This window comes from Nycticebus coucang, chromosome 3, assembly GCF_027406575.1.
Source record: "Nycticebus coucang isolate mNycCou1 chromosome 3, mNycCou1.pri, whole genome shotgun sequence".
Classification (NCBI taxonomy): domain Eukaryota; kingdom Metazoa; phylum Chordata; class Mammalia; order Primates; family Lorisidae; genus Nycticebus; species Nycticebus coucang.
Genome location: NC_069782.1, coordinates 100,871,344 through 100,899,265, shown reverse-complemented (window position 1 = coordinate 100,899,265; position 27,922 = coordinate 100,871,344). Strand labels below are relative to the sequence as shown.

Sequence of the window (27,922 nt, the reverse complement as noted above, 5' to 3'; positions counted from 1 at the left end):
GTGTGTGTGGACATACATATGTTTCAAGAGGATAATAGGCTTGGAGTCAAATTTTAAAGAGAAGTTACATTTTTGAAAAAAAAATGTGACTTATCCATTGGTTGACTGCTGATAGGTTATTGATGAACTTTGTAGTTTTAGCAGAACAGTGGCAGCAAGAGTCCTATTGCTATGGTTCGAAAGCGAATGGGGCACGAGGAGGTAAAGACAGTGAGTATAACCTCCCGTTGCTAGTCATTTTACTGTGACATGAAGGAGACTTGTTATTCACTACATTGAGATACATTTTTAAAGAGGAATTTTTTTTCTACCAAAAAGACTTTGATATACATTCTTATCTGCAACTATATGCAAAAGTCAGTTTTTCTTCTTGTGTTTTTCAAAATATACACCTTGATTGATCACCAAAGCAAGAATGAGAGATGGAGAAAAAGTATTATCTCACATCCTGCCAACCTGTGGGATCATTTTGTCTCATGACAAAAGAATATGGCCAGAAATTAGAGCCTCGTGTTAGACTGAATGTGCACTTTCAGACTGCAGTCCCTGATGCCTGGGCCCTGGATGAGTACCAGTGTGTGGCTTCTTAGCAACCTGCTGCCCAGAATCACTGCCTGAGCTCCACCTACTGCCCCCACCCTACCACTCACCCCAGCCACAGAAAATTTATCTTCCAAGAAACTGGTCCCTGGTGCCAAAAAAGGTTCCAATCTGTGGCCTACTAGGGACCAGGCCACACAGCAAGAGGTAAGCATTGGGCCTGCACGTCAGCAAAGCTTCATGTATTTACAGCCATGCCCAACGCTTGCACCACCACCAGAGCTCTGTCTCCTTTTCCCCACCAACCCCCAGGCCATGGAAAACATTGTCTTGCATGTAACCAGTTGTTGGTGGCAAAAGATTGTGGACCACTACTTTAAGAGGTAGCATACAGTCAGAGGCAGGGAGTTATTCTTCCCATTCTTGACCCACATAAATAACATACAGCATAGATAGGTCAATCGATATACAATTTCTTCCTAGTCCCTGTTTGACGTGGTGATTCCTTATTCTTTCTCTTCCCAGTCATAACTATGATTAGGGTTTGTGTTATAGAGGCTTTTGGTGACTACATCTCATCCTCTCTAGACCTACCTCTAATTTCACCTGTTTTTGTGGGGAACAATTCCATTTCCTCTGAAAACATTCTATGCCTCTTGTGTGCATTCCGTTCCTCTTGCTATTCTTTCTCAGGGTCTGTCCCAAGTCTCTGTGAGGTTCTCAGCCAAAACACAGACATAGCCTGGAAGTTCTGGAGAGTCCCCACAACTGGAAGCATCCCTTCACCAACGGGTATAGGAGCTACTGAGTAAATCCCCAACCTCGTCCACTGACCAGACAACTCTGGGAGACCGTCTGCCAGTTCTCAAACCTTTCTGTTGCCTATGACAGCAACCCCAACAGCGTACCATTTCTTCTCTTCCATCCACTTTTCATGTCCTCTCACACTTGCTTCTGGGAATCATCTCCCAAATAATCTACCTGTACTCAGGCCCCAGTCTTAGGCTCTGCTCTAAGAAAATCCATCAAAAACAGGCACTTTGGTCTGGTGTTAATATTTGCTCATGGAGAGTCAGAATCCAAAGTCTTGCTTGCTTTCCTACTTCTGCTTTACTCATCACTGGGTTTGTTTCTGTCATGCTCTGAATTACGCTGATGTAAAGAGGAATTATTATTCGATCGGACTAAAAATGCAGATAGAGAAGAGATGTGGAAGGACTAGAACATCATGCTAAGCAATTTTCTTTATATGTTCTGACATATCCATATGAGTTTTTTCATTAAATTGCGCAGTCATATATATGTATGTATACTACTAAAGGATGCTCTTTCTTATTTATTTTCAGATTATTTTCCTGCCTAATAGCATGATGCATCCCTTTTATTTGGGTAACATACAAAAATGTTTAAAGAAGAATTGCACATGACAATGTGGAAATAGAAGCCACAGCACTAAAATCTGAAGTTCCTGGGAGTCCAGTAGGAGTTAGAAGGATGCATTTTCAATAAATACCTATTTGTGGCCAGATATAAAAGATGTCAGAATAAAACTAAACTGAGGCGCTTTCCATCTTTCTCACTCCAGTTTAATAAAAGGCCTTGAGACATCAATTTTCTATTTCCCACCAATGTAAGTGGTTTGGGATCGCAAATAAAATAATAAATAAAGATGTTTGGAGAATACTTAGAGACCTAAAAATAGACCTGCCATTCGATCCTATAATTCCTTTACTAGGTTTATACCCAAAAGACCAAAAATCACAATATAACAAAGACATCTGTACCAGAATGTTTATTGCAGCCCAATTCATAATTGCTAAGTCATGGAAAAAGCCCAAGTGCCCATCAATCCACGAATGGATTAATAAATTGTGGTATATGTACACCATGGAATATTATGCAGCCTTAAAGAAAGATGGAGATTTTACCTCTTTTGTGTTTACATGGGTGGAGCTGGAACATATTCTTCTTAGTAAAGTATCTCAAGAATAGAAGAAAAAGTATCCACTGTACTCAGCCCTACTATGAAACTAATTTATAGCTTTCATATGAAAGCTATAATGCAATTATAACCTAAGAATATGGGGAAAGGGGAAAGGGAGGGGAGGGGAGGGGGGAGGATAGGTAGAGGGAGGGTAATTGGTGGAACCACAGGTACGATGTATTTTACAAGGGTACATGTGAAACTTACTAAATGTACAATATAAATGTCTTAACACAATAACTAAGAAAACGCCAGGAAGGCTATGTTAACCAGTGTGATGAAAATTTGTCAAATGGTATATAAAACCAGTGTATGGTGAAAAATAATAAAAAAATTAAAAAAAAAGAATGAATGAAATGGTGAAGATAAGAGGAATGGAAAGAGGAGAAAGTGTTTTGGGAAAGAATCATCCTCAAGGAACTAGAAAAGCATTATTTGTATATAATAATGCCATTTTAATTTTAAGTCAAATAGCAAAATGATTTTCAAAGCCCAATTGACTGGTAGTGACAAAGTCAACCAATAATTAACTCAGTGTGTACCTACATTTCAATTTAGTGATACTTATATCTTGTGGATATTTCATATTTGATGACAAGGATGATGATTAGGGCATAAAAGAGGCTACTTTTTTTTAATTTTGAGTGTTGCACTGTGTACTCAATATGGAGGAGAGATGGATTTAGAAATTCAGAAACTCAGCCATCAAAGATGTTTGATCAAGATGTTTTGGCTTTTTGTTTTGTTTTTACTAGAATCTTATTCTATTTGACAAACCTCATTCTTACTTTGACATTTATGGTGTTAAAAAAAGTTTTCTTAATATACACAAATAAAAATGTTAACCTGCCTTTAGTGAAATTGAAATGTAGGTTTCATTCTGCGTGACAATAGAAATTAAATATATTTGAATGTTTATATTTTTTAATACAAGATATTTTAAAAGCCTCCTCCTTTTATTAAGAGAGGGCCATCAAGCATGCAATTCATGAATGATGGGGATAAAAGGTTAAAGGAAGCAGAAAATTTAAATTTTAAAAATCATATAAAACCACAAGAAAGAAAAGAATTATAATGGTAAAATGAGTGGACTGGGCAGAGGGTTTCTGAAAATAAACAGGCCATTGTTTTTGCCCCTTGGGGTGGTGGTTACATATGATAGGGGTGGATGAATCTGGACTAGAACCATGACTCTGTCAGTTAGCTGGTGATGTTTGGTACATTGACTCATTTTGAGACATTGAGATAATAATGCTATGGCATTATATCTTGTTTTAAGAATAAAAATAAATAACGTAAGGAATAAATACACTTGGAAGAAAGTTTTAGAACACATTTAGTGAATGAGAAATGTTGATATAACTATCATTATAAGGACTTAAAATCCAGTGGGAAGAACACTCATGAAGAAAGAAAAAAACAAAATACAAGAAGAATATGATCACGGCTATAATAGAATTATACACGCTGTAAATGCTCCGGGAAGAACATGACTGATTCCAGCTAGTGAAAATAGCAAAAGTTTCATTGAAGAAGTAGTATTTGATTGAATTTAGTTTATTAGGGGGTAGATGAGGGGTGTAAGGGAAGTGAGTGGAGATGGCATGAAGCTGAAAAGTCCATCTATACAAAGACACACATGGGTTTGAGATGGAGGTGATGTAAATTTTGCTAAATAGTAGCTTCTTTAGTAAGAGGGTTAATGTGTTCAAGTGATGAGGAGGAGAAACAGAGAAAGAGAGCTGAAGGCAAAGGAACATTAAGAATACTGGGAATTGGTGGCGCCTGTGGCTCAGTCCGTAAGGCGCCGGCCCCATATACCGAGGATGGCAGGTTCAAACCCGGCCTCAGCTGAACTGCAACCAAAAAAAAAAAAAAATAGCCGGGCGTTGTGGCGGGTGCCTGTAGTCCCAGCTACTCGGGAGGCTGAGGCAAGAGAATCGCTTAAGCCCAAGAGTTAGAGGTTGCTGTGAGCTGTGTGAGGCCATGGCACTCTACCAAGGGCCATAGAGTGAGACTCTGTCTCTACAAAAAAAAAAAAAAAATACTGGGAATTCTAAGAATAGGGGGAAGGGGGAAAGGGAGGGGAGGGAGGGGGAGGTGGGTAGAGGGAAGGGGATTGTTGGGATTACACCAGCGGTGCATCTTACAAGGGTATTTGTGAAACTTGGTAAATGGTCTGTAAAGCTAGTGAATGATGCCCCATGATCATATCAATGTACACAGCTATGATTTAATAAAAAAAATAAAAACAAAAAAAAGAATACTGGGAATTAAGTCAGGGCCAAATCAACAGAGAACCCAGAACACCAGGCCAAGGACATCTATCTTTGTTCTCTACTAATACAGGCAAGAAAGTCACAGGGCAAGAAAGCTGGAACAAGTAAGTACCAAGTCACCTTCCAGAAAATTACATTGGAAGCCCTTAAATCTATAATTTATTTCTCCTCAGATATTTCTAAGCAATCTATGTCATTCTTCAAGGAAGAAGTCCAGTCATGCAAAGACACAGGAACCAAAGTTAAAATGCTTCTGTGTTACTGATGGGAAGCCATGGTCAACGAGGAGGAAAAGGAGGAAGGGGCAGAAAGAGGAACTGTGCTTCTCTTTTTCCTAAAAGCAAGCCAGTAAAACCAGCTTTAGAGCAAAGATGAGCACTAAATACCTTAAAGACAAACATTTTAGGGATGGGGCTTTCTCTTTCCTGTGTGTATGTATACACACACACACACATATATATATATACACACACACTATATATATATATTTAATGTATACATAATGTATACATATAATGTGTGTATATATGTAAGATGTTTAAAGCAAACTGTTAGATAAACTTTGAAGAATAAGAAAAAGTGGAGCTATATTGCTTTTAAACTCATTTTTAATACTGCTCAAAGCATAAACATCGACATGAAAAAATGAAGTCTGGGAGAGAGGGCAAGTGAAGATAATAGGAAAGAAACACAGCAACTACCCTCACCAACACTAAAGATGGTGGATGTGTCAGAGATGGCTGCTGATAATCCCACCTCTTCCTATGCACACGCACCACTCCTTCTACAAGAGACAGACCTCTGCCTGTTCCTGTTGACTGAGATCAGAGTACGATCATCCTGATCCATAGAATGTGGAGGAAGCCACATTCCATGCCTTTGGAGCTTGGGCATTAAGAAGGCCTGGCAGCTTTCATCTCTCCTTTCTTGGTGCCTCGAACCATCATCTAAGAAATCCAGGCTACCCTGCTAGGGGGAAGAAGCCACACAGAACGGCTATAAAGGAACAGATGCCTCGTGGAGAGAAGAAAAAGGAAAAAGCACCATGGCCTAAACATCGAGCCCTGAACCCAGCCACAGTCACCATTTGACGCCCACAATGTAGGAAAGTGCAAGTGAAAATACTCTAGAAATGGTCCTGCAGACCCCCAGCCAATCCAGGAATCATGAGATGAAACCAAGATTGCTTTTTTATTTTTCTGGTGGTTTATTAAACATGGATAGAAAATAGAAATAATCCAGATGTTTTTCTGTGAAACCACGAGATTTTCATACCTCCCAAACACTGTAGTTCTCTACAAGTTGGAAATATCTCCTTACTGTGAGAATAGTATTAGTAATTCTCAGGACGATTTCTGTATCTCAGTGTTGATAGCAAGGTAGAAACACAAGTAGGATTGCAAGACAAAATACAGGGTGCTCAAGCTAAATTTGAATTTTAGATTAACAACTTTTGTGGCTCAGTCGGTAGGGCGCCAGCCCCATATACCGAGGGTGGCGGGTTCAAGCCCGGCCCCGGCCAAACTGCAACCAAAAAATAGCCGGGCGTTGTGGCGGGCTCCTGTAGTCCCAGCTGCTCGGGAGGCTGAGGCAAGAGAATCGCTTAAGCCCAGGAGTTGGAGGTTGCTGTGAGCTGTGTGAGGCCACGGCACTCTACCGAGGGCCATAAAGTGAGACTCTGTCTCTACAAAATAAAAAAAAAACAAAAACAACTTTTTAAATATAAGTATGTCTCATGCAATATTTGGGACATAATTATATTAAAACATGTTCATTGTTAGTCTAAAATTCAAATTTAACTGGGCCCCTTATCTTTTTTTTTTTTTTTGATATATCTGGTAATTCCATACCTAAAGCATTGTTTCTTTCATGACTTTTTAAAGAAAAATAATGTTTATAGGAATAAATGTAGATTAAATCTCTTTGAATAACTTTGTTGAATGCAATGCAGAAGGAAGAGCCAGGAATGAAAGACAGAATAGTTGATAGCTCCAAGAAACAACTTTTACAAGTCCTAGACATCAAGAATAAGATCCAGAATAGAAATCACACAACTAAAAGAGAGGCTGACTCCTAGGGCATAAGTTTGTGCGTCCTTGGGAGTCAGATCAGAACCCATCCAGCGCCCTTCCTCCTTTGGCAGATCACTTCATCACACTGGCCAGCTTTCTCTTCTGTGTCACGAGACATGTGTGTTAAGTTCCTTCCGACTCTTACCTTCTGTGATTCTGTGCTGACAGTAGAAGTAGAATTCATATGAAGGCCCTAAATTGAGATTTTCACAGACTTGAAAATTAATGTCTTTATGCAGCTCGTATTAAATGGCTGGCGATCCCTATTTATTCCATTTGTGAATCTACTTCTGAATTAAAGGATTGCTCAGCCATTTTACTAAATCTTCCCATTAAACTCTATATGTTACATTAAAAGCTTATGGTTTAAAAGCTTTTTGCCCCTCTTTTATGAGTTAATGGTGACCAAGTTAAAGTTGTACGTGAGAAGGAACTCTGGTTATTAATTAGTGGAAAGGAATGGAGAGAAAAGGTCTTTGAAAATTTCTAAGTCTTCATATTTCTGGGGGGAAAAGTAATTTTGGCATAATATCAGACTTCTGAATTATTTAATGAAATCCTTTCTAATCCTATGTTCCTGATGACCTGAGGTTAGAATGTAGCTTTAACTTAAACAGAAACTAATTTTTGAAGCATTGCAAAAAGAATTGGAATGGAGAGTTGGTAGGGTGTCCGAGTTACTTACTAGCTGTTCATTGTAAGCATTCCTATGATAAACTCAGTTTTTCATGTAATAGCATCAGTTTATCACATTTCCTAAAAACTAACTATGGATCAGGCATTGATATGCATTTTATTTAATCCTCACAGCCCTATTGTGTATTATTTAACTCCACCTTACAGATTCAATAGGTTCAGAGAAGCTAAGAGAGGTGAAATCTGTGTCCAATATCTCCCAAATGATGAGGGCGGAGCCAGAATTTGAATGTAATTCTAGTTGATATTAAAAAACACATTCTTTTTTCTACTTTCTGTTTGTCACAAGAAAATTAAGGATATAAATGTAGAAAGTATACATTCATAGTTATTTTTTGCTGTTTTAAATGTTTCATTCTGCCACCCTGGATAGAGTGCCGTGGAGTCAACATAGCTTACAGCAACCTCAAACCTCATCTCTTGGGATGAAACAATCCTTTTGCCTCAGCCTCCCAAGTAGCTAGGACTGTACGCGCTACCTTGCCTGGCTAGTTTTTCTATTTTTAGTAGAGACAGTGTCACTCTTACTCAGGCCGGTCACTAACTCCTAAGCTCAAGCAATCCACCCACCTTGGCCTCTCAGAGTGCTAGGATTACAGGTGTGAGCTACTGTGGCCCTAAATTAATTTTAAAAATACCAAAAACAAGAAATAAATTACTCAGCAATGAGTAACAGTCCCATTTGACGTGTGTGTCTCTCTCTGTGTCACTTTTCCCTCACCTGCCTGCGAAGGTCCCTGGTCTTCTTACACATGTTGTCTATAGCCATGTTCAGGGTATTACTCCTTTCCTTTTTTCCAGTCTGCAAGGAAGAAAAAAAAATGACATAAGCAATGGTATCAAATTACTCTTTATCACTTAGCAATTTGCTTTCTAAATTTTCTGAAAATAACAGCTTGAAATTCAAGAATAGGTTTCAAAACTGCTATACTATATATGATTCATGAGCATTTCACTTAAGACTAAGTAGAGTGGTGATTAAAGCTCACATTATTTTCTTCTCAGCTTCTGTAATATTTCTGATACAAGGCTGGGTTGTATTCGATGTGGCAGTAGGCAGAACATTATCTCCATGAAACTATGATCTTCATTCTTAACAAGTCAAGTCTTTAACTGCTAAGCATGCAATTAGCTTAAAAGCATTAGATGCCCAATTTGTCAACTTCCGTGGGAGTTTCTAAAGTCATTTTCATAGTGTATTGTGTAAGTTATGCAGAACCATATTGGAGTTTTGCTAAACACTAAATAAAATATGCAGTGTAAATTCATACAATTTTCAAAAGTTGACCACAATTTTAGCTGACAAATTCCAAGAACAAATTGTTTTAAGTAGGAACTGGACGCTGTTTTTGGCTCTTTAAGATAGTTTGTGAAACACCTTTTTATTCTTTGAGCAGAACAGTTCTCTCTGTTATATCCTTAACCTAAATCTTTAGGCTATTAAGTGCGCAGAGAGTCACCTTGGTTGGTATTTTCTACATATTGTTTTTGCTGGAGACAACTGGATTAAATCTAATCACACTCTTTTTAGTGATATCTCGTATAAAAGAGACTGAAAAAAATCATTATGTGATTCACCTCTAGGAAAACTGCTGCTATTTAAATTAATAAACTGAAAAGAGTTCTTGAGAGAAGACCTTGAAAATCAGGAAGGCAAGTTTAAGCAGCTGATAACTAAAGGAGTTTGCAGCATGGACTCAATGGAAAAGGAGGCTGAATCCAAGTGTAGGCAATTTAAGCAGCGTGTCAGACTCTATCCCCAGCGACCAACCTGATCGTACATCCATGACCTCCAGTGGAAAGACTCCTTAACAGGAAATTCAAGCCTGTCTATATCTGCCCTAACCTACCATTTTAATCTTATCTCCCACCGTACCCTCTCAATACTATCCTTTAGGAGAGCAACATTTCTATACTTGCCTATCTCTTCCTCCAACTTCTTACACACAATGTACCTTTGACTTCAGAGAGCATCTCTCAAAACCACTCCTATGAAAATCTTGCCTGTTCCTTAAAGATTTTTATAAATAATTCCAAAATAAAAAAATTCTGTTCAAAAGTCAACTCTCCCTTCTGCTTGCTCCAATAGCACTTTGAACATTTCCCAATGTGCTTGTTTTATTTCCGTGCACACTCATTACCTGTGCAATACTGTTAGAGTCTTGATATTGGCAAGTATATCTTTTTTTTTTCTGTTTCTGCTAGTAACTTACATAGGTCTTATTTAATTGTCTAGTGTACAATTGAACTTAATTAAAAACACAAAATAGTTCATTAGGGCCTACCATATTCCAGGAAATAGTCATACTAGAGTTTGGAGAGGAGATTTTGGACTGAGCTTCAAGGCACTGTGAAAAGTGCTCTACTAAGAAGAATATTTTCCATTCTTCTTAGTAAAGTAACTCAAGAATGGAAGAAAAAGTATCCAATGTACTCAGCCCTACTATGAAACTAATTTATGGCTTTCACATGAAAGCTATAACCCAGTTATAACCTAAGAATAGGGAGAAGGGGGAAAGGGAGGGGAGGAAGGAGGGAGATGGGTAGAGGAAGGGTGATTGGTGGGATTACACCAGCAGTGCATCTTACAAGGGTACATGTGAAACTTAGTACATGTAGAATGTAAATGTCTTAACACAATAACTAAGAAAATGCCAGGAAGGCTATGTTAACCAGTGTGATGAAAATGTGTCAAACGGTCTATAAAACTAGTGTATGGTGCCCCATGATCGCATTAATGTACACAGCTATGATTTAATAATAAAAAAATAAAAAGAGGGCGGCGCCTGTGGCTCAAAGGGGTAGGGTACCGGTCCCATATGCCAGAGGTGGTGGGTTCAAACCCAGCCCTGGCCAAAAAAATAAATAAATAAAAAGAAAGTGCTCTACTAGCTGGTACCCACCTAAACGTTAGTGAGACCCAGATTTTCAGCAGCTGCGTTAATGATATTTAAGGTATGAAAAAATGATCGTTATATGAGATTTCTATACACTGCATTCTACACACTGCAAGACGTTTGGCATCCCTGGACCCATGTCTACTAAATTCCAATACCAACTCCCAGGCACTCTGATAGCCAAGTGACGGCACCACACACTTCCAGCTGCTTCCCATCAGGAGACACAGTGGAGGACCATTAAGTTCTTTACCACATTTTATTTTTGAAAGATAGTGCAGAATGGGTATAGGATGGAAACTGTGTCTAGAGAAAAAAAGGGGGGGGCAGGGGAGAGAAAAGAGAAATAGGAGACATAGAATGCGGGTTATTTCAATGAGCAGTAATAAAATTCTGGATATCAGAGAAATGGTGGCAATTACCCAGATGAAATCTGTGGCTGCCCAGCCTTGTAGCCATGGAGAATTGCAAGAGTTAATTCAGTGATATATAAGGCAATGGCTTAAACAAATGCACAATAGGCTATAAGACAGTTCCAAATTTTACCTGAAGAACCTAGCTGTTATTTTCTAGTTTCATGCAGTGATAGCTCTTGGATGTATCTCTTTCTACTTTAGGAATGCAGAGACAGTAAAAAGGGGGCAGGAGTGAGACAGACAAAGAGAACCCCCCCACACACACACACACAGTATCAGTAATATCAGGGGAGACTCCTGCGTGTTAGTGATAAAAACCCACTGGCTTCTGTGCTGTGATCATTGGAACTAAAGGATGCTGACCTTCTCAGAGCCAGCAGCAGAAGCACACAAAACTTTAATAAAGGATGACAAGAGAGGACAGCATGAAGAGATTCAGTAAGGGCTATAAAGATGATTTCCTAATTTCTAGCCAGAGATTAACCTTAGTTCAAAATGTCTCATTGGGTCAAAGATATTTTGTTATCTTGGTAATAATAAACAGCCCCTATTATCACAGGAAATATAAACTTCTCCCTCCCTCCGTTTCTCTCCCCTCATCGCCTATCTCTAACCACAACCGCCTTTCTTCTTTTTCACCTCCAGATTTTTATTGGGTCCTTTATTTATCCAGATTTATTTGGCTTCTATCAAGCCATGTTATGCTTCTTTATTCCTTTTGCATGGCATAAAAATAAATAAGGCAAGGAGAAATAGCCCTGTCTTGCTGAAAGGCCCTCATTCCCTCTGTTTTCAAAGCCTTAACAAATCATCAAGCAATGAGCCAGGACTAAAGGTGAATTCTGTGTGCTGAGGGAAGGAATGGAAAAAGCAGGGTATTCAAACACTATCACAGATGGCCGTCAGACATGCCTATACACCAAGTGCTCAGAAGACAGGATGCTTCTTAAGGGAATGCTTAGCAGACATGATCATGAAGTTAGCACAGCCCAGCTAATGGAAAAGGGACAACTCTAGTGGCATGTCCTTTCTAGAGAAAGATCCTGAGACAACGTGACACAGATCAGCACTGTAGGGGAGGGGGGCAGTCAGAATCTTCATCAGTAAGTAAACTGCCAGGGGAGACATTACTGAGGGAAAAAAACACAAAACAGTTCTGAGCATGGACTTCATTCAATGAAATTTCATTAAATGTATTGCTCATTATAAATACTGACCCAAGGTGATCCAGGCTTAGTAAACCTATAAAATCTTAACTAGGAGTCTTTTCATCAATTCTCCTATCGTTCCCACATAACTGACCACATTTCATTGCACCATTTTGCGGTTCCCTTAAAGCTGCCCACAAATCGGGAGAAAAAGTCTCTTTATAAATAAACTCCTTGAATTATCCTAATCTGAGCTTTCCATCTGTTTCCTGTTGGGACTCCACTGGGAAGAACTTTCTAACACGGTGTTGTTGAATACTGTAGCTACTGGGTCACACGTGGCTGTTTCAATTTAAACATAAATTAATTAAAGTTAAGCAACATGAAAAATTGAGTTTCTCAATTTAAAGTGCTCAATAGCCACATGTGTCTAGTGGCTATTGTATTGTATACCGCAGATACAGAACATTTTCACTATTGCCAAAAGAGCTATGAAACAGCGTTGTTACAGGACATTTGTTTTTTTCAAATGTCTTTGAACTAAGATCAACAAAAGTTCTCTGTAAAATTTAGTGATTGAGTTGCATCTTCAAAGATGTCCGTAATCAGAAATGTAAGAGATAAGAAGTCAAAAAAGAGGTTTTATTTAAATACAAGCCAAGTTCCTTCTTCCTTCCTTTCTTTCTTTCTCTCTCTTTCTCTCTCTCTCGCTTTCTCTCTCTCTTTCTATCTCTCTTTTTCTTTCTTTCTGTCTTTTTTCTTCTCTTTTTTCTTTATCTCTCTCCCATCCCTTTTCCCTCCCTCCCTTTCTTCCTCCTTCCTTCCTTCTTTTCTTCCCCTTTCTTCTTTCTTTTTAGCTCACTGCAGCCTCAAATTTCTGAGATCAACCTCAGCCTCCCACTCACCCTCCATAGTAGCTGAGTAGCTAGGACTATAGGCACAAGCTGCATGCCCAGCTGTAAGTCACCTTTCAATTAGATTTAAATAAAATAGTGAGCAAGGGACAAACAAACAAGTATCACCCTTCCAAGTATTTAATCCCTACTGAACATATGTGAGGTCTAATTATGTCCCTTCTTTGCTCTAAAACCCTTTCCTCTATTGTCAATCAAATTAAGAACAAATGTTTCATTGTGGAGCTCAAGACCTCACATAAACTACCTCCATAATCACTTATCAACCAGTAATGAGGCACTTTAATGGGTCCTTATGTGTTTCAGGCAAAATAATCACAATTCAAGAACTCTGCTAGAAATAGACATAAAGTAGAGATATCTAGGGTAACACATGGCTTGATGAGAGTAGCAAGCAGGTGACAATTGAATATTGAATGACATGTGGGAGTCAGCCAGGTGAAGATGAGGGAAAAAGCCATTATGTGGGTCAAGGGTAGCCTGCACAAAAGTAAAACTCCTTAGAGAGTATTGGGTAATCAGTGCAATAAGTGTGCGGGGAGGCTTGATTTCAAAGTCTGTGACATTAAGTAATGAGGTTGATCCTAAAGACAACTGGGGGTCATAGAAGTTGAGCAAGTGAATCACACAACCAGATCATTATATCAAACTGGCTGGAATCTGCACAATGGACTGGGGAGATTAAGAACAGAAATAGACAAGAAGTACATGGTCGTTGTCTGTAAGAGAGATGAAGTGTTAAAACAATGCACTGGAAGCCTGGATAAAGCAAAACGATGTCCTTAGGACCTGTATGAGTAAACTGGGTAGGAGAATGACTGGTAGATGCTGGCAGGGAAAGGGAAGAGAACAATCTCAGCTGGATCCAGGTTTCCAGCAGTGATGACTGGCTAGATCGTGGTGCTGTAATAAGACGGAGAAAACCGGGTCCACACAAAGATGATTTTAGTTCTGGAATTGTTGGAGAGCTTGTGCAGAGCCCCTTCATTAATATTTGCCCTGTAGTTAACTGCTCCCCTGCATACTGTTCCCCAGACTGCACTGTCCTTGAGAGAGAAAAACCTCTTGCTCGTGTTGTTCCTCATAGCATCTGGCACAGTGCTTTTCACATAGTAGGAACTCAAAAGTTATTTATTGACTAAACAGAGAAATAAAAGACTGGATAAGAAAAATAAGCAAGATAAACAAATAAAATAAGCAAGATAAGAGCTAGGCAAATACCCTAACATTTTTGCATCTTAATTTCAAAACCCATAAAATAAAGTTTTGGGCCAGGCAAGAAGGCGTATGCCTATAATCCTTGCACTCTGGGAGGCTGAGGTGTGGGGATCTCTTAACTCAGGCGTTCAAGACCAGCCTGAGCAAGAGTGAGACCCTGTCACTGTTAAAAAATAGACAAATTAGCTGGGCATGGTAGTCGTCTGTAGTCTCAGCTATTCAGGAGACTGAGGCAGGAGGATCGCTTGAACCCAGGAGTTTGAGGTTTCTTTGACCTAGATGTTGCCACGCCATACTATCCTGGGCAGAAGAGTGAGACTCTGCCTCATAAAAAACAAGACAAAACAAAATTTTCTCAAAGTATTTCTATATTCTTTTCTAACTTTAAAACTCTATGAAGGTGCCACGTTCTCCAAAAGGAAGAATTATAGAATAATATGTTACTTTTATTTTTGAATTTCTTGCATAAACAGAAAATGTGTAAAATCGTGTGCATAACACAAACAAGAAAAGGTACAAATAAAAGGTGACGTCTGAAATAGGCAGGAAGTGATTTTCTCCCCCCAAAACTATGAACCCTTGACTACTAGGATGAATTTTAAAGCAAAAAAAAAAGTGTATCTAATGCATATTCAAATGAAAATGTGACCAGTGCATAGAAGCCCTTCCTAGAATTTAAACAGCAAGAAGATGGTTTTGTTGTTGTTTTGTTTTTGTTCTGTTTTTTTTAACATGTGCCACTTTATCCTACCTTTTAAAATGATATATTTTCCTTTTAGTGGGAAATGTTTATTTTATAGTAAAGATGAAATATGATGTCCTTAAACTTAGTTCTTCTGTACAGAAATAGCTTTAGAAATATTTTATGCTTAACATGTAACAGAGGCACAGATTTACATTTTCCAGGCATGAAAGATACACAAATAGACAAGCATAAAAAAACAAAATTTCTTCTAGAATACCACTGTACTGAGTAGCATGTCAGGAAAACATCCTGATGGGACATGTTAAATATTCTTTCTAAAACAAGGTCTGTGATATGAAAATATAACTATAATAAAACAAGCTGAGATTGGAAATGAGGCTTTTAAAAATTAATTGTATAAGAACAGAATGATTCAGCTACCAAAGGAAATAGGTTGAAGAACTGCACGTGTCCAGAACTTCGGTGTTGTTTGGGATAATAAGATGCTATAGCCACAGAGCTGCCTGGTAAGGCAGGACTGGGAGTCAGTGAGGGGGAACAGATATTTTGTCAAATATTTACCACATGTAAGTACTTTACATGTATTGTCTCAACTTCTGTTTATAGTAACTCTTCAAGTTACTCGTGTATGAAGACACAAGTTCCATAAATTTAAGTATCTTGCCCCAGGAGGACACACTGAAAATGGTAAGATCAGGTAGAGCTGAGCCATATCTCATACTTAATCCACCACAGTGTAAGAACTTGAATACCTTGTGATGTAAACCCAAATTAATATGGCTACTATGTAAATAATATAAATGTTTTCCTAAAACAATGAGCAGAATATAAGTCTGTAAAGATAGTTATAATGGTGTTGGAATCTGAGCTCTATCACTTGACAGATGTGTGTTCGTGGACAAGTTCCTTAATCTTCAAAGTCTTAGTTTCCCTGCCTGTAAAATGAATGTAATATAAGAACTATGATATAGGGTATTGGAAGAAGTAAAATGACTAAGGGTATATATGGGCTGGCAAATAGTAAAAGTTCAAGAAATATTAGCAGTTATTATTGTAGTTACCATTAGTATCACCAATACCAATAACACTTGTGTTTCCTGAACTACACCAGCGGGCTGATTTCCCTAAGCTTTCCTAAACATTAACCTATTATCTTGCCCTCCTCTCTTCTCACTCAACAGGTAAATTCTTCACCTCAGCGTCCCAAGAAGCTGGGACAACAGGTGCCCACCACAATGCCCGGCTACTTTTTAGAGACAGCTCAGGCTAGTCTCAAACTCGTGAGCTCAAGCGATCCACCTGCCTCAGCCTCCCAGAATGGTAGGATCATAGGCGTGAGCCACTGAACCCGGCCTTATATCACATTTTCTAACTCTCTGCAACCTCACAATAAAAATTTAAAAGTATAAATCCCCTCATTTGTGTTACCTGTTAATCTGTTCACATATTTCAATTACCACACCTGTGAAACTTTTTGTTATGTTTTATTTGCGCTCTGCCTCACTTTTGAAAGTGTCATCTCTTAACTCTAAAATCTTAGTATTTATTTGATAGTACCTGGCACTCAATTAACAGCAGTGGATAAATGAGTAAATGAAGCAATGGCTAATACTTTTGTTAATAATATATGATATCCAAGCCATTTTATTAATATAATCAGTGTATATGTGTGTGTGTGTGTGTGTGTATATATGAACCTCCCACACACATATATACATATATATACATATTTTTTTTTAGTAGTGACAAAGCAACAGTTTATTAGAGGACAGCAAAGCTTCCAATACCACGGAAAAAATCCCAACGGGGTTTTCCCCAGTGTTTATATTTTTAACAAAAGTTATTAATATCCGTCTGTTAGTTGTCAGATATTCTATTAAATCAGGTTTTTTGTTCAAAGTCTGTTATCGTTATGCCCTAAAAAATGGTACGATAAACTTGATATGAAGATGACATCTAATGTGTAGATCAGAAAATGGGAGTTCTACAATAAGCTCCCTGGTTGACTATAACTTAGGTCAGGCATCCTCAAACTGCGGCCCGCGGGCCACATGAAGCAGTGTGAATTGTATTTGTCCCTGTTTTGTTTTTTACTTCGAAATAAGATATGTGCAGTGTGCATAGGAATTTGTTCATAGTTTTTTGTTTTAAACTATAGTCCAGCCCTCCAACAGTCTGAGGGACAGTGAATTGGCCCCCTGTTTAAAAAGTTTGAGGATGCCTGACTTAGGTACATCACCACTCTTGTCCTTAGTCTCGAAGGTGCTTAGTATGTGTAAAAGGCCGTCATTCAACTACATTCTCAGCTTCCTACCAACTCTAATAGCATGTGGTGCTATAGTGCTCTGTTGCTATATGTGGTCTAGTAAATGGCCAAATACTGACACTCCAGTCAGTCGCCTGTGTTTTCACACCAGACATGCTTACGCCAGACTACAGTACTTCAATCAATAGTCACCAAACATGAAAGAAATATGCTTGGGTTTGCACTGTGACATCAACAAACAAACAAAACAAACCATCTTACTGGAGACATGATTCACTTTCTTCAAATGTCAGACCAGAGACGGATATAAAACAGAGGTTGTATTTTATTTATTTATTTTTGAGACAGAGTCTCACTCTGTCACCCTGGGTAGAGTGCTGTGGCATCATCGCTCACAGCAACCTCAAACTCTTGGGCTCAAAGCAATCCTCTTGCCTCAGCCTCCGCGTAGCTGAGACTGCAGTTGTGTGCCACCATGCCTGGCTTGTTTTTCTATTTTTGGTAGAGACGGATCTCATTCTTGCTCAGACTGGTCTCAAAACTCCTGAGCTCAAGCAATCCACCCACCTTGGCCTCCCCGAGTGCTGGGCAGAGCTTTCTCTTTTAAAGAAGTTTCTGTGAAGAATGAGCTACATATATGTGCAAGTGCAGTGCAAAGATCCACCTCAAGGATGACTGGGTAACATTGAAGCAGACGACTTGAAGAGTCAGGAATAGTCTGACACTTGTTTCCTAAAATCTTCTTTCGCTTTAGGCTATTATATTTTGTGATAATTTACCTCAATACCCATCTCCCATTTTTCTTCTCTTCAGTTTCTCACTCTTCCCTCAAACTCCGCAAACTCCGGAACCAATATTGCTCTCTATCAGGAGAAATTTAAAATATGAAATGTACTTATTTCAGTGATTGAGCATTAAACTAAACTTGCCGTGGCCCCCGCTCTCATGGATTTCAGATCTTGCCAAATCCTAGGTTAATTGCTGTTCTTATAAACCATCCTATGGTTACTATAGAATGAAGGGAGTAAGTTCAAAATTGAAGTTTGCACTTGGGGTCAGGACAGGATCCAAAGATACTGTGCACATTAATGGTTCCTCCATACTTGCTGCCGTATTCATGTGCCAGAATACAAAAATAGAGATAATAAAGTGATTTAGCTCAAAGAATGCCTTTTTTGAGAATATTTTCATTTTCTTATATTAAAGTTTTGATCATTTCTTTTATGGAATGGAGGTGTTATTTAGTAGTAATTTCCAATGTTTTTATTTGACACAGAAGAATAATGGAATATCTGTCAGTCTCACAGGGTATATGTGTGTGTGCGCATGTGTTCTCTTTGCTGCTTATTCTAATATATTTGAACAAATATCTAACTTGAAGGAAAAATGGTTTCAAACAATGAAATAAGAAATGTGCCTAATCTTGCAATCAAAAACGATTAAATCAGCCAGTCGTGATATTGGCATATAAAAAGAGCTTAAAATAATTTCTGTGCTTTGGAAACTGGACTTATTTTCTCAGCTTGTCAGGACATTTTATATCAATTGCATTTAAAATAACATTTATGTTAAACTGCAGTATAACGTTCTTGTCATATTTGAATCAGAAGAAAATATTCTTCAAATTTTAGTTCTAAGACTTATCAACAAAGTGACCACATGCCAGGTATGTGAGCTAAGAGTCTCCTTATCTATAGGATGAGGATGAGAATTCCTGCTTTATAAGGTTTTGATGAGCATTAAATAAAATAATGTGCAAAAAGCATGTGGATCAGTAACTGTCTTATAACTGACATTTAATAAATTATATTATTAGCAATACAACTAATTGTAGGATTATTAAGGGTAAGGAACAGAAACTATTTTATTCACTGCTATATACCAAGTGTGCTTTTCATAATGAATGCTCAGTATTTATTAATACTTTGAATGAATTTTTAAAGAATGAGTGAACAAGTGAATGAATGAACCTATGAAACATGATACAGATCTATTTGGAGGAGATTTACTTATGGTCATCAGCAAGATTATAGATATCTTTTTGCAAATAATATTGGCCCCTTGAATATAGTCTAATATTCAAGACAGTTAATGTAGATAAAATACAGATACAAAGAGCCAAAGTTCATAGTCCTCTAAAATCAATTAATGGTTAAATCACACATCGTGTCTTTAGTGACATTTACGTTTTTAAAAGTATTTTATTAAGTCACCGTCAGAGGCTCTTTGTGTATTTTGGAAGGAGATCTGGCTTACTGTTGAAATCATTTTGGTTTTGTGATACTTGACCCAGAAGCCAGATTTAAGAGAATGGCTACATCTAAAGAAAATAGCTATGGGCTTAATATAAGATCTATAGGAAAGCTAAGCTTTCTCATTAGCTCATGTAATGCTCATAATAACCTTATAAAGCAGGTATTATCATCCTCATCCTATAGATCAGGGGAAGCTTAGCTTACTTTCTGTAAGAAAGTGGAAGATTACAATATTTTATGTTGGCAATTATACTGTGGGCTCTTAGGCCAAAGACTGTTTCTCTCATATTCAAAACCAAACTAAAGTCTAATAAGCAATAACATGGCATTGTATACAAAAACCAAATAAATTATTTACCATCTTTGAAATAGAACCACTGTTTTATAGCATTTTTTTCTCTCTCTACAATGCTTTGGGGGTAGAGAATTAGAACACCACTGATCTTGTTAGAATGTTATCTTTTACCATTTCTCCAGTTTTATAAGTCCAATTCCTACTCTTTTTGTTACTAAAGTCAAGTTTTCCTAGTTTAATAATACTCAATATGTCAAACTTCAGTGGGCTTTATGGAATTTGAATAATAGACTATCAAACAAAGTAGTTCCATGGCCTGTACGTATGAAATCTACAATAGATCGATTTCCACCATTCTGGTTACTGTTTTCACTCTTACTCTTAACTGTAATCTATGTCTAACAGACATAGTTCTTTTTAATGCTGTAAGAGTATGTGGACATGGGGCAGTGCCTATAGCTCAGTGGGTTGGGCGCTAGCCCCTCATACAGAGGGTGGCGGGTTCAAACCCAGACCCCGCCAAATTGCAACAACAACAACAAAAGAGTATTTGGACATGTAGTTTTATTACTGATTAACATAAATATTTTCTATGCTATTTTCAATTAGCACATTTAAGGTCCATAACTTAAAGTTTCATATTCTGCAGCATGTAACAAAATTAAATAAAGGTAGCCTCCACTTTCAAGAAATTGGACATATAAAAAATTTTCCTTCAAGATGGATTAGTAATTTTGTTTATAATAAGATGTATAAATGTGATCTAAACATTTTTACCCCACATCAGTCTGAAATAAAAAATTTTAAAAGATGCAGAAATATATTCTTTTGTAGCAAGTCCTCTTAGCCTATTGAAAATACTATTTCACAATCAATATAAATATTGATTTGTATAGACAGCTTTAACAGAAAAAACTCAGAAACAGGATTTAACATATGTTCAGTCAGAATAAATACTGATCTATATGGTAGAACTTGAGAGGCACCAATAGCTCGTGCTCAAATCTCCTCTCTCCTCTTTTCCTCTACTGTCAGACTCCACCTAATATTTGACATTTTCTATTCCTCTTTATTTCATTTAAAAATTTTAGCACTAACTAAAGAATCAAGATGCACAAGGAACATTTCACACTGATGTGCTAGACCAAGATAATGATTTTCCAAAGAAATAATCAGAAACTAGTTACATGACTCTGAGCGAAACCTCCACGTCATCCATAATAAAGGGATAAAGGTCAAAATGTGTGAAGACTGGGGAAGGTTTTTCTTAGAGAGGATTTATTTTAAGAAAGCTAATTTTGGATTCCCATCTTCATCCCCACTTCTTCCCCCTTACTGGTCTGGGAGGAGATACTTCAATGAGACCATTTAGAAACATGATATGACAGCTAAGAGTCAGTGGGTACTTGTCAACTCTCTCCCCAAAAATCTAACAGGTAAGAGGTATCTGGCCAGTTGTTTATGAATAGGAAGAAGTGATGACTGAATTATGATGCTTGAGCATTTCCATGGTCTAGATATGAGGCTACTCAAGGTAGCTGGTCTGCTGTCAACTTGGTTTTTTGTCCAAGACAATAGCCTAGATCAGTAAATAGAGAAAAACTACAAGGAGTTACAAAATCAGCTGGATTTTGTGAATAAGCAGTCAGCTGCAGGAGAACATATCACTCACATTAAATGGATGGCAGGTGAGATGATGACCCCCAAGGAAGTCTGAACATTATCTGTGATGGTTATTTTTAGGTGTCAATTTAAACACATTAAGGTATACCCAGATAACTGGTAAAACATTATTTCTGGGTGTGTCTGTGAAGGCACTTCTGGAAGAACTTAGCATTTTATTTTTATTTATTTATTTATTTATTTTTGAGACAGAGTTTCACTGTGTTGCCCTCAGTAGAGTGTTGTGGCGTCACAGCTCATAGCAACTTCAAACTCTTGGGCTTCTCTGCCTCAGCCTCCCATGTAGCTGGGACTACAGGTGTCCGCCACAACACCCAGCAATTTTTTGTGTTGCAGTTGTCATTGTTGCTTAGCTGGCCTGGGCCGAGTTTGAACCCACCAGCCTCGGTGTATATTGCCAGCTCTATAACCACTGTGCTATGGGCACTGAGCCAGAACTTAGCATTTTAATCAGACTGAGTAAAAAAGATACACCTGTCACCTCTGTGAATGAGCATCATACAATCCAACAAGGGCCCAGACAGAACAATATAGAGGAAAGACAACTTTGCTCTCTCCTCTCTGCCTGGGACATTCATCTTCTCCTGCCCTGGAAACTCTCCTGGTCCTCAGGCCTTCAGACTTCAGGACTTACCCCAACACCCTTCCAGGGGTTTCAGCCTTTGGCCTTGGACAGGGAGTTATACCACTGGCTAGGCTGGTTCTCAGGCCTTCGAATGCAGATTGAATTATGCCATTGGCTTTCCTGGTTCTCCAACTTGCACACAGCCGATTGTGATAACCTCTCAGCCTCCATAATCATGTAAACCAACCCCATAACTATCTCATATCTATCTGTTTCTCTCGATATATATATCCCGTTGATTCTGTGTCTCTGAATAATTCTGACTAATACTTCACATATGCCAGATTTTTTTCGTTTGCCCCTCTGGATCAACTCATCGTTCTTTATCACCACACTGTCTGCTCCCAGGCTCTAGAGACTGCACAAGACTGTTCCATGCTCTCAATGGGTCAGTTCAAAGCCAGGCACAGGAAAGCAGGAGGAGAGAAAAGTTGGAGTACTTATTTTCAGGCTTCTATTGAATGGGGTTGTTGTAAGTTGACCGTGTTCTACTACTGAAGGCCACAGCTCCCATCCAGCAGCTCTCTTCACACGGCTACCCTCTCAGGATCCAGGAGTCACTGCCTGCCCGACTGAGGGGTGGGAAGGGCTCCCTGCAGCTGTTGGCCTAGGGTTTCATTCTGTCTTTTAGTGGCTCTCCCCCAGTTTGCCTACACCTATGCAAATAGGCAATATGCAATATAATACTTCCCTGAAATTACCAGATCGATGCACTGTGTTAATTAACATGGCAACTCCAGGAGAAAACTCAGCCTTCAACACCCAGAGACCTAGAAGTAACTTTCCCGATATCCTTATCTTTTCTTCCTCCCCTTGCTTCCACCCCAGAAAAGGGGAGAAAAAAGAAAGAAAAAAAGAAAAAGTCACTAAATTCTCTTTCAACTACTACTTTCCTTCCTATAATTGCCCTGAACTATGGGAGATTAGCCCAATGTAAATCAAGACAGATGTTTTGACAATTACATTCTAATGACTGGTTAGAGGTGAGGGAGTGACAAAAAAGTTTGGCCACTGCTAGACTTTTCAACCAGGGTTAAGGAAAGGATTTATTCCACTGTATAAAATTAAGAGATAGAAATAAATGTATAATTTTATTTTATCTCTTTTTTTTAAACATCTTAGTTATTTTAGTTTTAAATTCCAAAAGCTGCCTTGGAAACATCCCACATATTGGATATGTGTTATTGGGAAAGAAACAGAAGGAGGAGGTTGTTGTTAAGAAATATACAGAATACTAACAATTTTCAGAGGGCTGGCCTGAGAATGGTGTCCAGGTCAGTCGAATGGAAAGAAGGGCATCAAAAGGAAGAAGCCCTAAGGGCACAGAGTCCAGCTCTATGTGCTGCCCAAGACTTGTACAGAACCCTGATAATAGAATGATGCAAACTTAAAATTCATGCTGCAACATCAAAGAAAATCCTTGCCTATTCAAAGTGATATTTCTAAGAATAATTTCAAGTATGTCTTTCTAAGTTTCTTTTTTTTTCTTCAAAATACTGATGAGTAAGGTAAAAAAAAGTCTCTACTAAATGAGTCAGAGAAGAGGCGTTAGGTCCTATCTTTTCCACTTGTTAGATGGGTGAAGTAGGCCAAATCACATAGTTTCGATGGGTCTCAATTTGCTCTTCTGTAAAATGGGTTGTAGGAACAGACTTCTTGGGGTCCTGTCTGGATGTGATTCTGTGTACTCAATATTACAATTGGTGGTGCTTGTTGCCTGCTAGAGGTATTTTCCTATAGGGCTGAGCATTTTTATTTCACTTAGTAAGAAAAAATACTATTGGAGGAATACTCCCAGTTTGTTGGTCAATCACAGTGGGAAAACTTAACCTGGAGGGTAAGATTGGATGGAAGTTGAGGAGGACTTCATTCACAATCCTTTCTTTAGTGAGTTTTTCTGTTTTTCTCTCAGCCTTTAGTCTCTACTTCCACAGTAAAGATGAGTTATCCTGGAAATGCTAAGCTATGGTTAATTGAGAGAAGAAGAGACAGCAGCCTTTCAAAGACCAAGCCCAGGCCCCCATCTCTTTTGTTACTTTTAGTTCCTCTAGTTTGGAGGGGAGGAAGAGCAAAGGGCAAGCCACAACAAAAGTACAAAAGTAGGCAGTAGGGTGGCGCCTGTGGCTCAACGGGTAGGGCGCCGGTCCCATATGCCGGAGGTGGCGGGTTCAAGCCCAGCCCCGGCCAAAAAAAAAAAAAAAAAAAAAAAAGTAGGCAGTAGTGGCAAAAGATGTGCTTGGTACCAGGCCAATCAACAAGATTTAAAATGAAATATCGTCCTGACTATGGCATGTCCCACCACATCCATTCAAAATGCACATTTGGTGAGTGATTATCCTGTAGACAATCAATGTGCAGAGAGTTTGAAAGTCTTTCAGTAAGCTTTCATGCATGCTATTGAACAGAACCTAGAGAACACTCAGGTATCAGAGAGGCAAAATTAAGTATTGACCTATTCAAGAGAAATTATAAAATAATCATTTGAAATGTGCTTATGAATCTGAAGCAATTGCTGCTACTATTTTATCATTTATTGCAGAGATTTATATGTTACTTTTTATCTTAGGTTGGGAAGGCAAACTAGGAAACATCTATGTTTCATTATTATTTACCACTGAACAAAACTCAGTACATTTAACTTAATAAGATATCATCTAGTTTGATTCAGACGGGTCCAGAATCTTTAATGTTAGACTATTATTTGTTTAATGACCACTACCCTCTGTCCCAAGGGTCAACCTTCTCCCTCACTGAGATGTTGCAGACTAACCTACCCATCAGAAAAGACAGACATCTGCGGAATCATAAACCAAGCCTCTCTGAGCCAGGTGATTTAAACGCGGCGCTATGTATCAGTTGCAGACGTCAGGGAGCACTGATAAAGCAGCGCAAAGCTCCCAGTGAAGCACAGCCCAGTTGCAGGAGATTGCTGTGATGATAATCGCCAGAACAAACCATAAATTCTGGACTCAGAATTAGAAATGGCCTGTAATCATCAAATAATGGGTGTCTAAATTGAAAATGAAACTATCTGTTGCCTGTAATATTTCTTGCAGTGTGGTTGAGAGAGCCAGTAACTCTGGAGACAGGCATGATCCTTTTTAGTGTCTGCCGTGAGAAAGCTGAGGATATTAACTCCTCCTTCCATCAACTTCAGAGAAACAGAGTTAAATGAACTAGCTAGAAATCATGGGGCATAAAATGCAGATTTAACATTATGCAGCAAGAGCATTACAGGTTAAAAAATTCAGAGAAATCTAAGTACTTTATTTGAAGAACTTCACTAGGAAGTACTGTCCTTCAAATGTTGACTAGCTTGTTACAGTCTCTTGGGTGGTCAACTTACAGAGATCCTACTCTGTATGTGTGTGTATATGTGTGTATTCACCCTCAACTTTTTCACGTATATATTACACATATATCAAAACTCAGCTTCTTATCTGTTTGTAAGTGAATGCCAGTCAAGTTAAGGTGAGTCAAGATTACACAACCATTTTAAAGACATGGCATTTGGAGATACAGAATAATTGCAGATAGATACTGTTGAAGCTGAGCTATGACTTGACAGACTTCTAAAAAATTAATTTTCTTTTGATATGGAGGTCCCACTTTGTTGCCCAGGCTGAACTAGAACTCCTGAGCTCCAGGGAGAGCAGCTGGAACCACAGGGGCAACCACTGCAAGACGCTTGAAGGATTTTTTTTTAGGCACTTAATTATATAGGTAAGAATTATGTCTAATTAGCATATTTTAGTTAGTTGGATCATTTGTAAATAACAAGTGCACAAAAAAATATTTTTTCTTGTACCATTCTATAAATAAAACAACTTTTTTGTTCTCTTTTATGCTTATTAAACCTGTGTTCTTATGAAAAGAAACAGAAGTCAAGATTTATAGATTAGTAGTGACTAAATTATTGAAAATTTATCAAATTCAGAATTAGGGATCTTGACTTTTTATAAAGACTTATGGAAGAACAGAAGACACTGATTCTTTTGGATTCTTGGTATTGTAAAAAGTAGATTATTTTCCATGTAAGTGTAGGTTTAATATTATATATATCAGTTTAGTAATAGGAGGGTAGTGATAGTCAACATATTTGACAAGCAGGAGTGCCGGAGCCAGCAAGGAGCGTTTGAGGACTAACAAACAGGGTTGGATCTGTTTATCAGTAGGAAAGTACCTACATACTTCAGTAATCAGTGTTCACGGTGGCAGGATGCTGAATGTTAGCTCAGCTGCATTCTCCCTGAACAATTGCTGCTGGACAGCTGAAGGGAAGAGATATTAAAACTGATACAGAGCAATTGCAAAGCCTATCTGGGAACTCTTTGCAAACACTGTACCTTAATCAGGTGTCTTTACTCAAAATAATATCCCTTATCTCCACCGCTATGATGAAAATGCTCAAGTTAAAGAGAACTAACAGATAAGAATATTACTTCTGAATTAACATGTAAAGAAGTGACCAATATATTGCAGAGAATACGGAAGAGAGACAAAGGCTAAAGAATACCTATAATATGTACAAATAACAACATCAAATGTTAACAGTTTATAATGTACCAACCCCTTAATCCTCTCAATTTCCCCATTAATCACTAGTAATTATGTTTTTGTGGCATGCCATAACTAATGGATAGTAAAATGTTTATTATTCTCATCTTAAAGATTTGCTCCTAATCAAATGCTTTTAGTGTCCTAACAGAATTTGAGCCAAAGAATGTCTTCATGTCCAAACAAAATTCATGATCTCACACTTGAATCCCTTCACTACCAGCCATGAAGGATCATAAGCCCTAAATCCAGACATTGCCCCAAATCTCCCTCCAACTGCTCACCAAAATCTTGCTCTTGTACTGCTAGAATCCATCTACTTTTCTCTTTATCATCACTATTACCTTAATCCTCTGTTGCCTGGGCTACTGCCACCATCCACTATTGGTTTACCTGTTACTTTTACCCTTCCAGTATCTTAACCAGTGGATTCTCCACTCCATGGCTACTGTAATCTTTAAATAAATACATACATGCATAAAAATTTCTCTTCATATTTTCTGTTAAAATCCACCCATGGTTTCCTTTTGAAGGATTTTAAATAGGGACCCAAATTATTAGTACACTCTGAAGTTCCTCCATAATCTGACCTCTGCCTCCCATCTCTCTAGCACTGTCTCGGGCCACCTCTTCTCTGTACTCTTGGTGTTCCAACCATTGTAGCTTCCCAGATACTTACATATTCCATTCTCTCCTTCTCCATAGGGTTCTGTTTAAATCAACCCTCAACTTGGAATTCTCTTCCTACTCTTCACCTCCTACCCAGTTATTTCCTGCTCATCTTTCTGATCTCAATTCCAGTGCCACTTGTGCCAGGAAGCTGTTACAGATTCTTAACACTCACAAGTGCCTATCATCACTTGTAATAATAAATTCTTGTTTATTAATTGATCAATAGATATCTCCCCCAATTGATAGATTAGACAGAGGAGTGAATCTGGTTTCATTCATTGCTCTCTCTCTAGCACCTAGAATATGCCTGAAACTTGGATGCCTCAATAATTAGGTATTAAATAGAATAAGAATTAATTACTTAGTTATATAAGAATACTGGAACTGAATGGCCCATATTATAATCAAGGTTTTCTTGCCAGAGTTACTGGAGTCTGTGAAAAATTCTATCTTGCTAGAATTTATTTCTATATTGTTGAGCTACAAAAATGTGTAAGATTTCATTGGTAAGATAGCAAACCACATGGAAAAATAACAAGATTGCTATAGGACTACTTTGTAAAATAATTTTAAAAGAATAATAAATTATAAGTTTTGATTAGACATTCACCTCTAGAATCTAATTAATCAGTTCCATGTATACATTTAGTATGCCATGTGCTGAATTAAAATATTATTTTTCTAAAAATTGAAAACCTC

The 27,922-nt window shown here is 38.1% G+C and overlaps 1 protein-coding gene across 1 annotated transcript in view; it reads right to left on the bottom strand.

Moving 5' to 3' along the window:
* CTNNA3 (catenin alpha 3) overlaps positions 1–27,922 on the bottom strand; it is a 1,739,301-nt gene that overhangs the window by 829,891 nt on the left and 881,488 nt on the right. Inside the window, exon 8 of the mRNA XM_053584032.1 lies at positions 8,293–8,373. Within this exon, the coding sequence (XP_053440007.1) occupies positions 8,293–8,373 (81 nt within the window). The remainder of the gene's footprint in view (positions 1–8,292; positions 8,374–27,922) is intronic.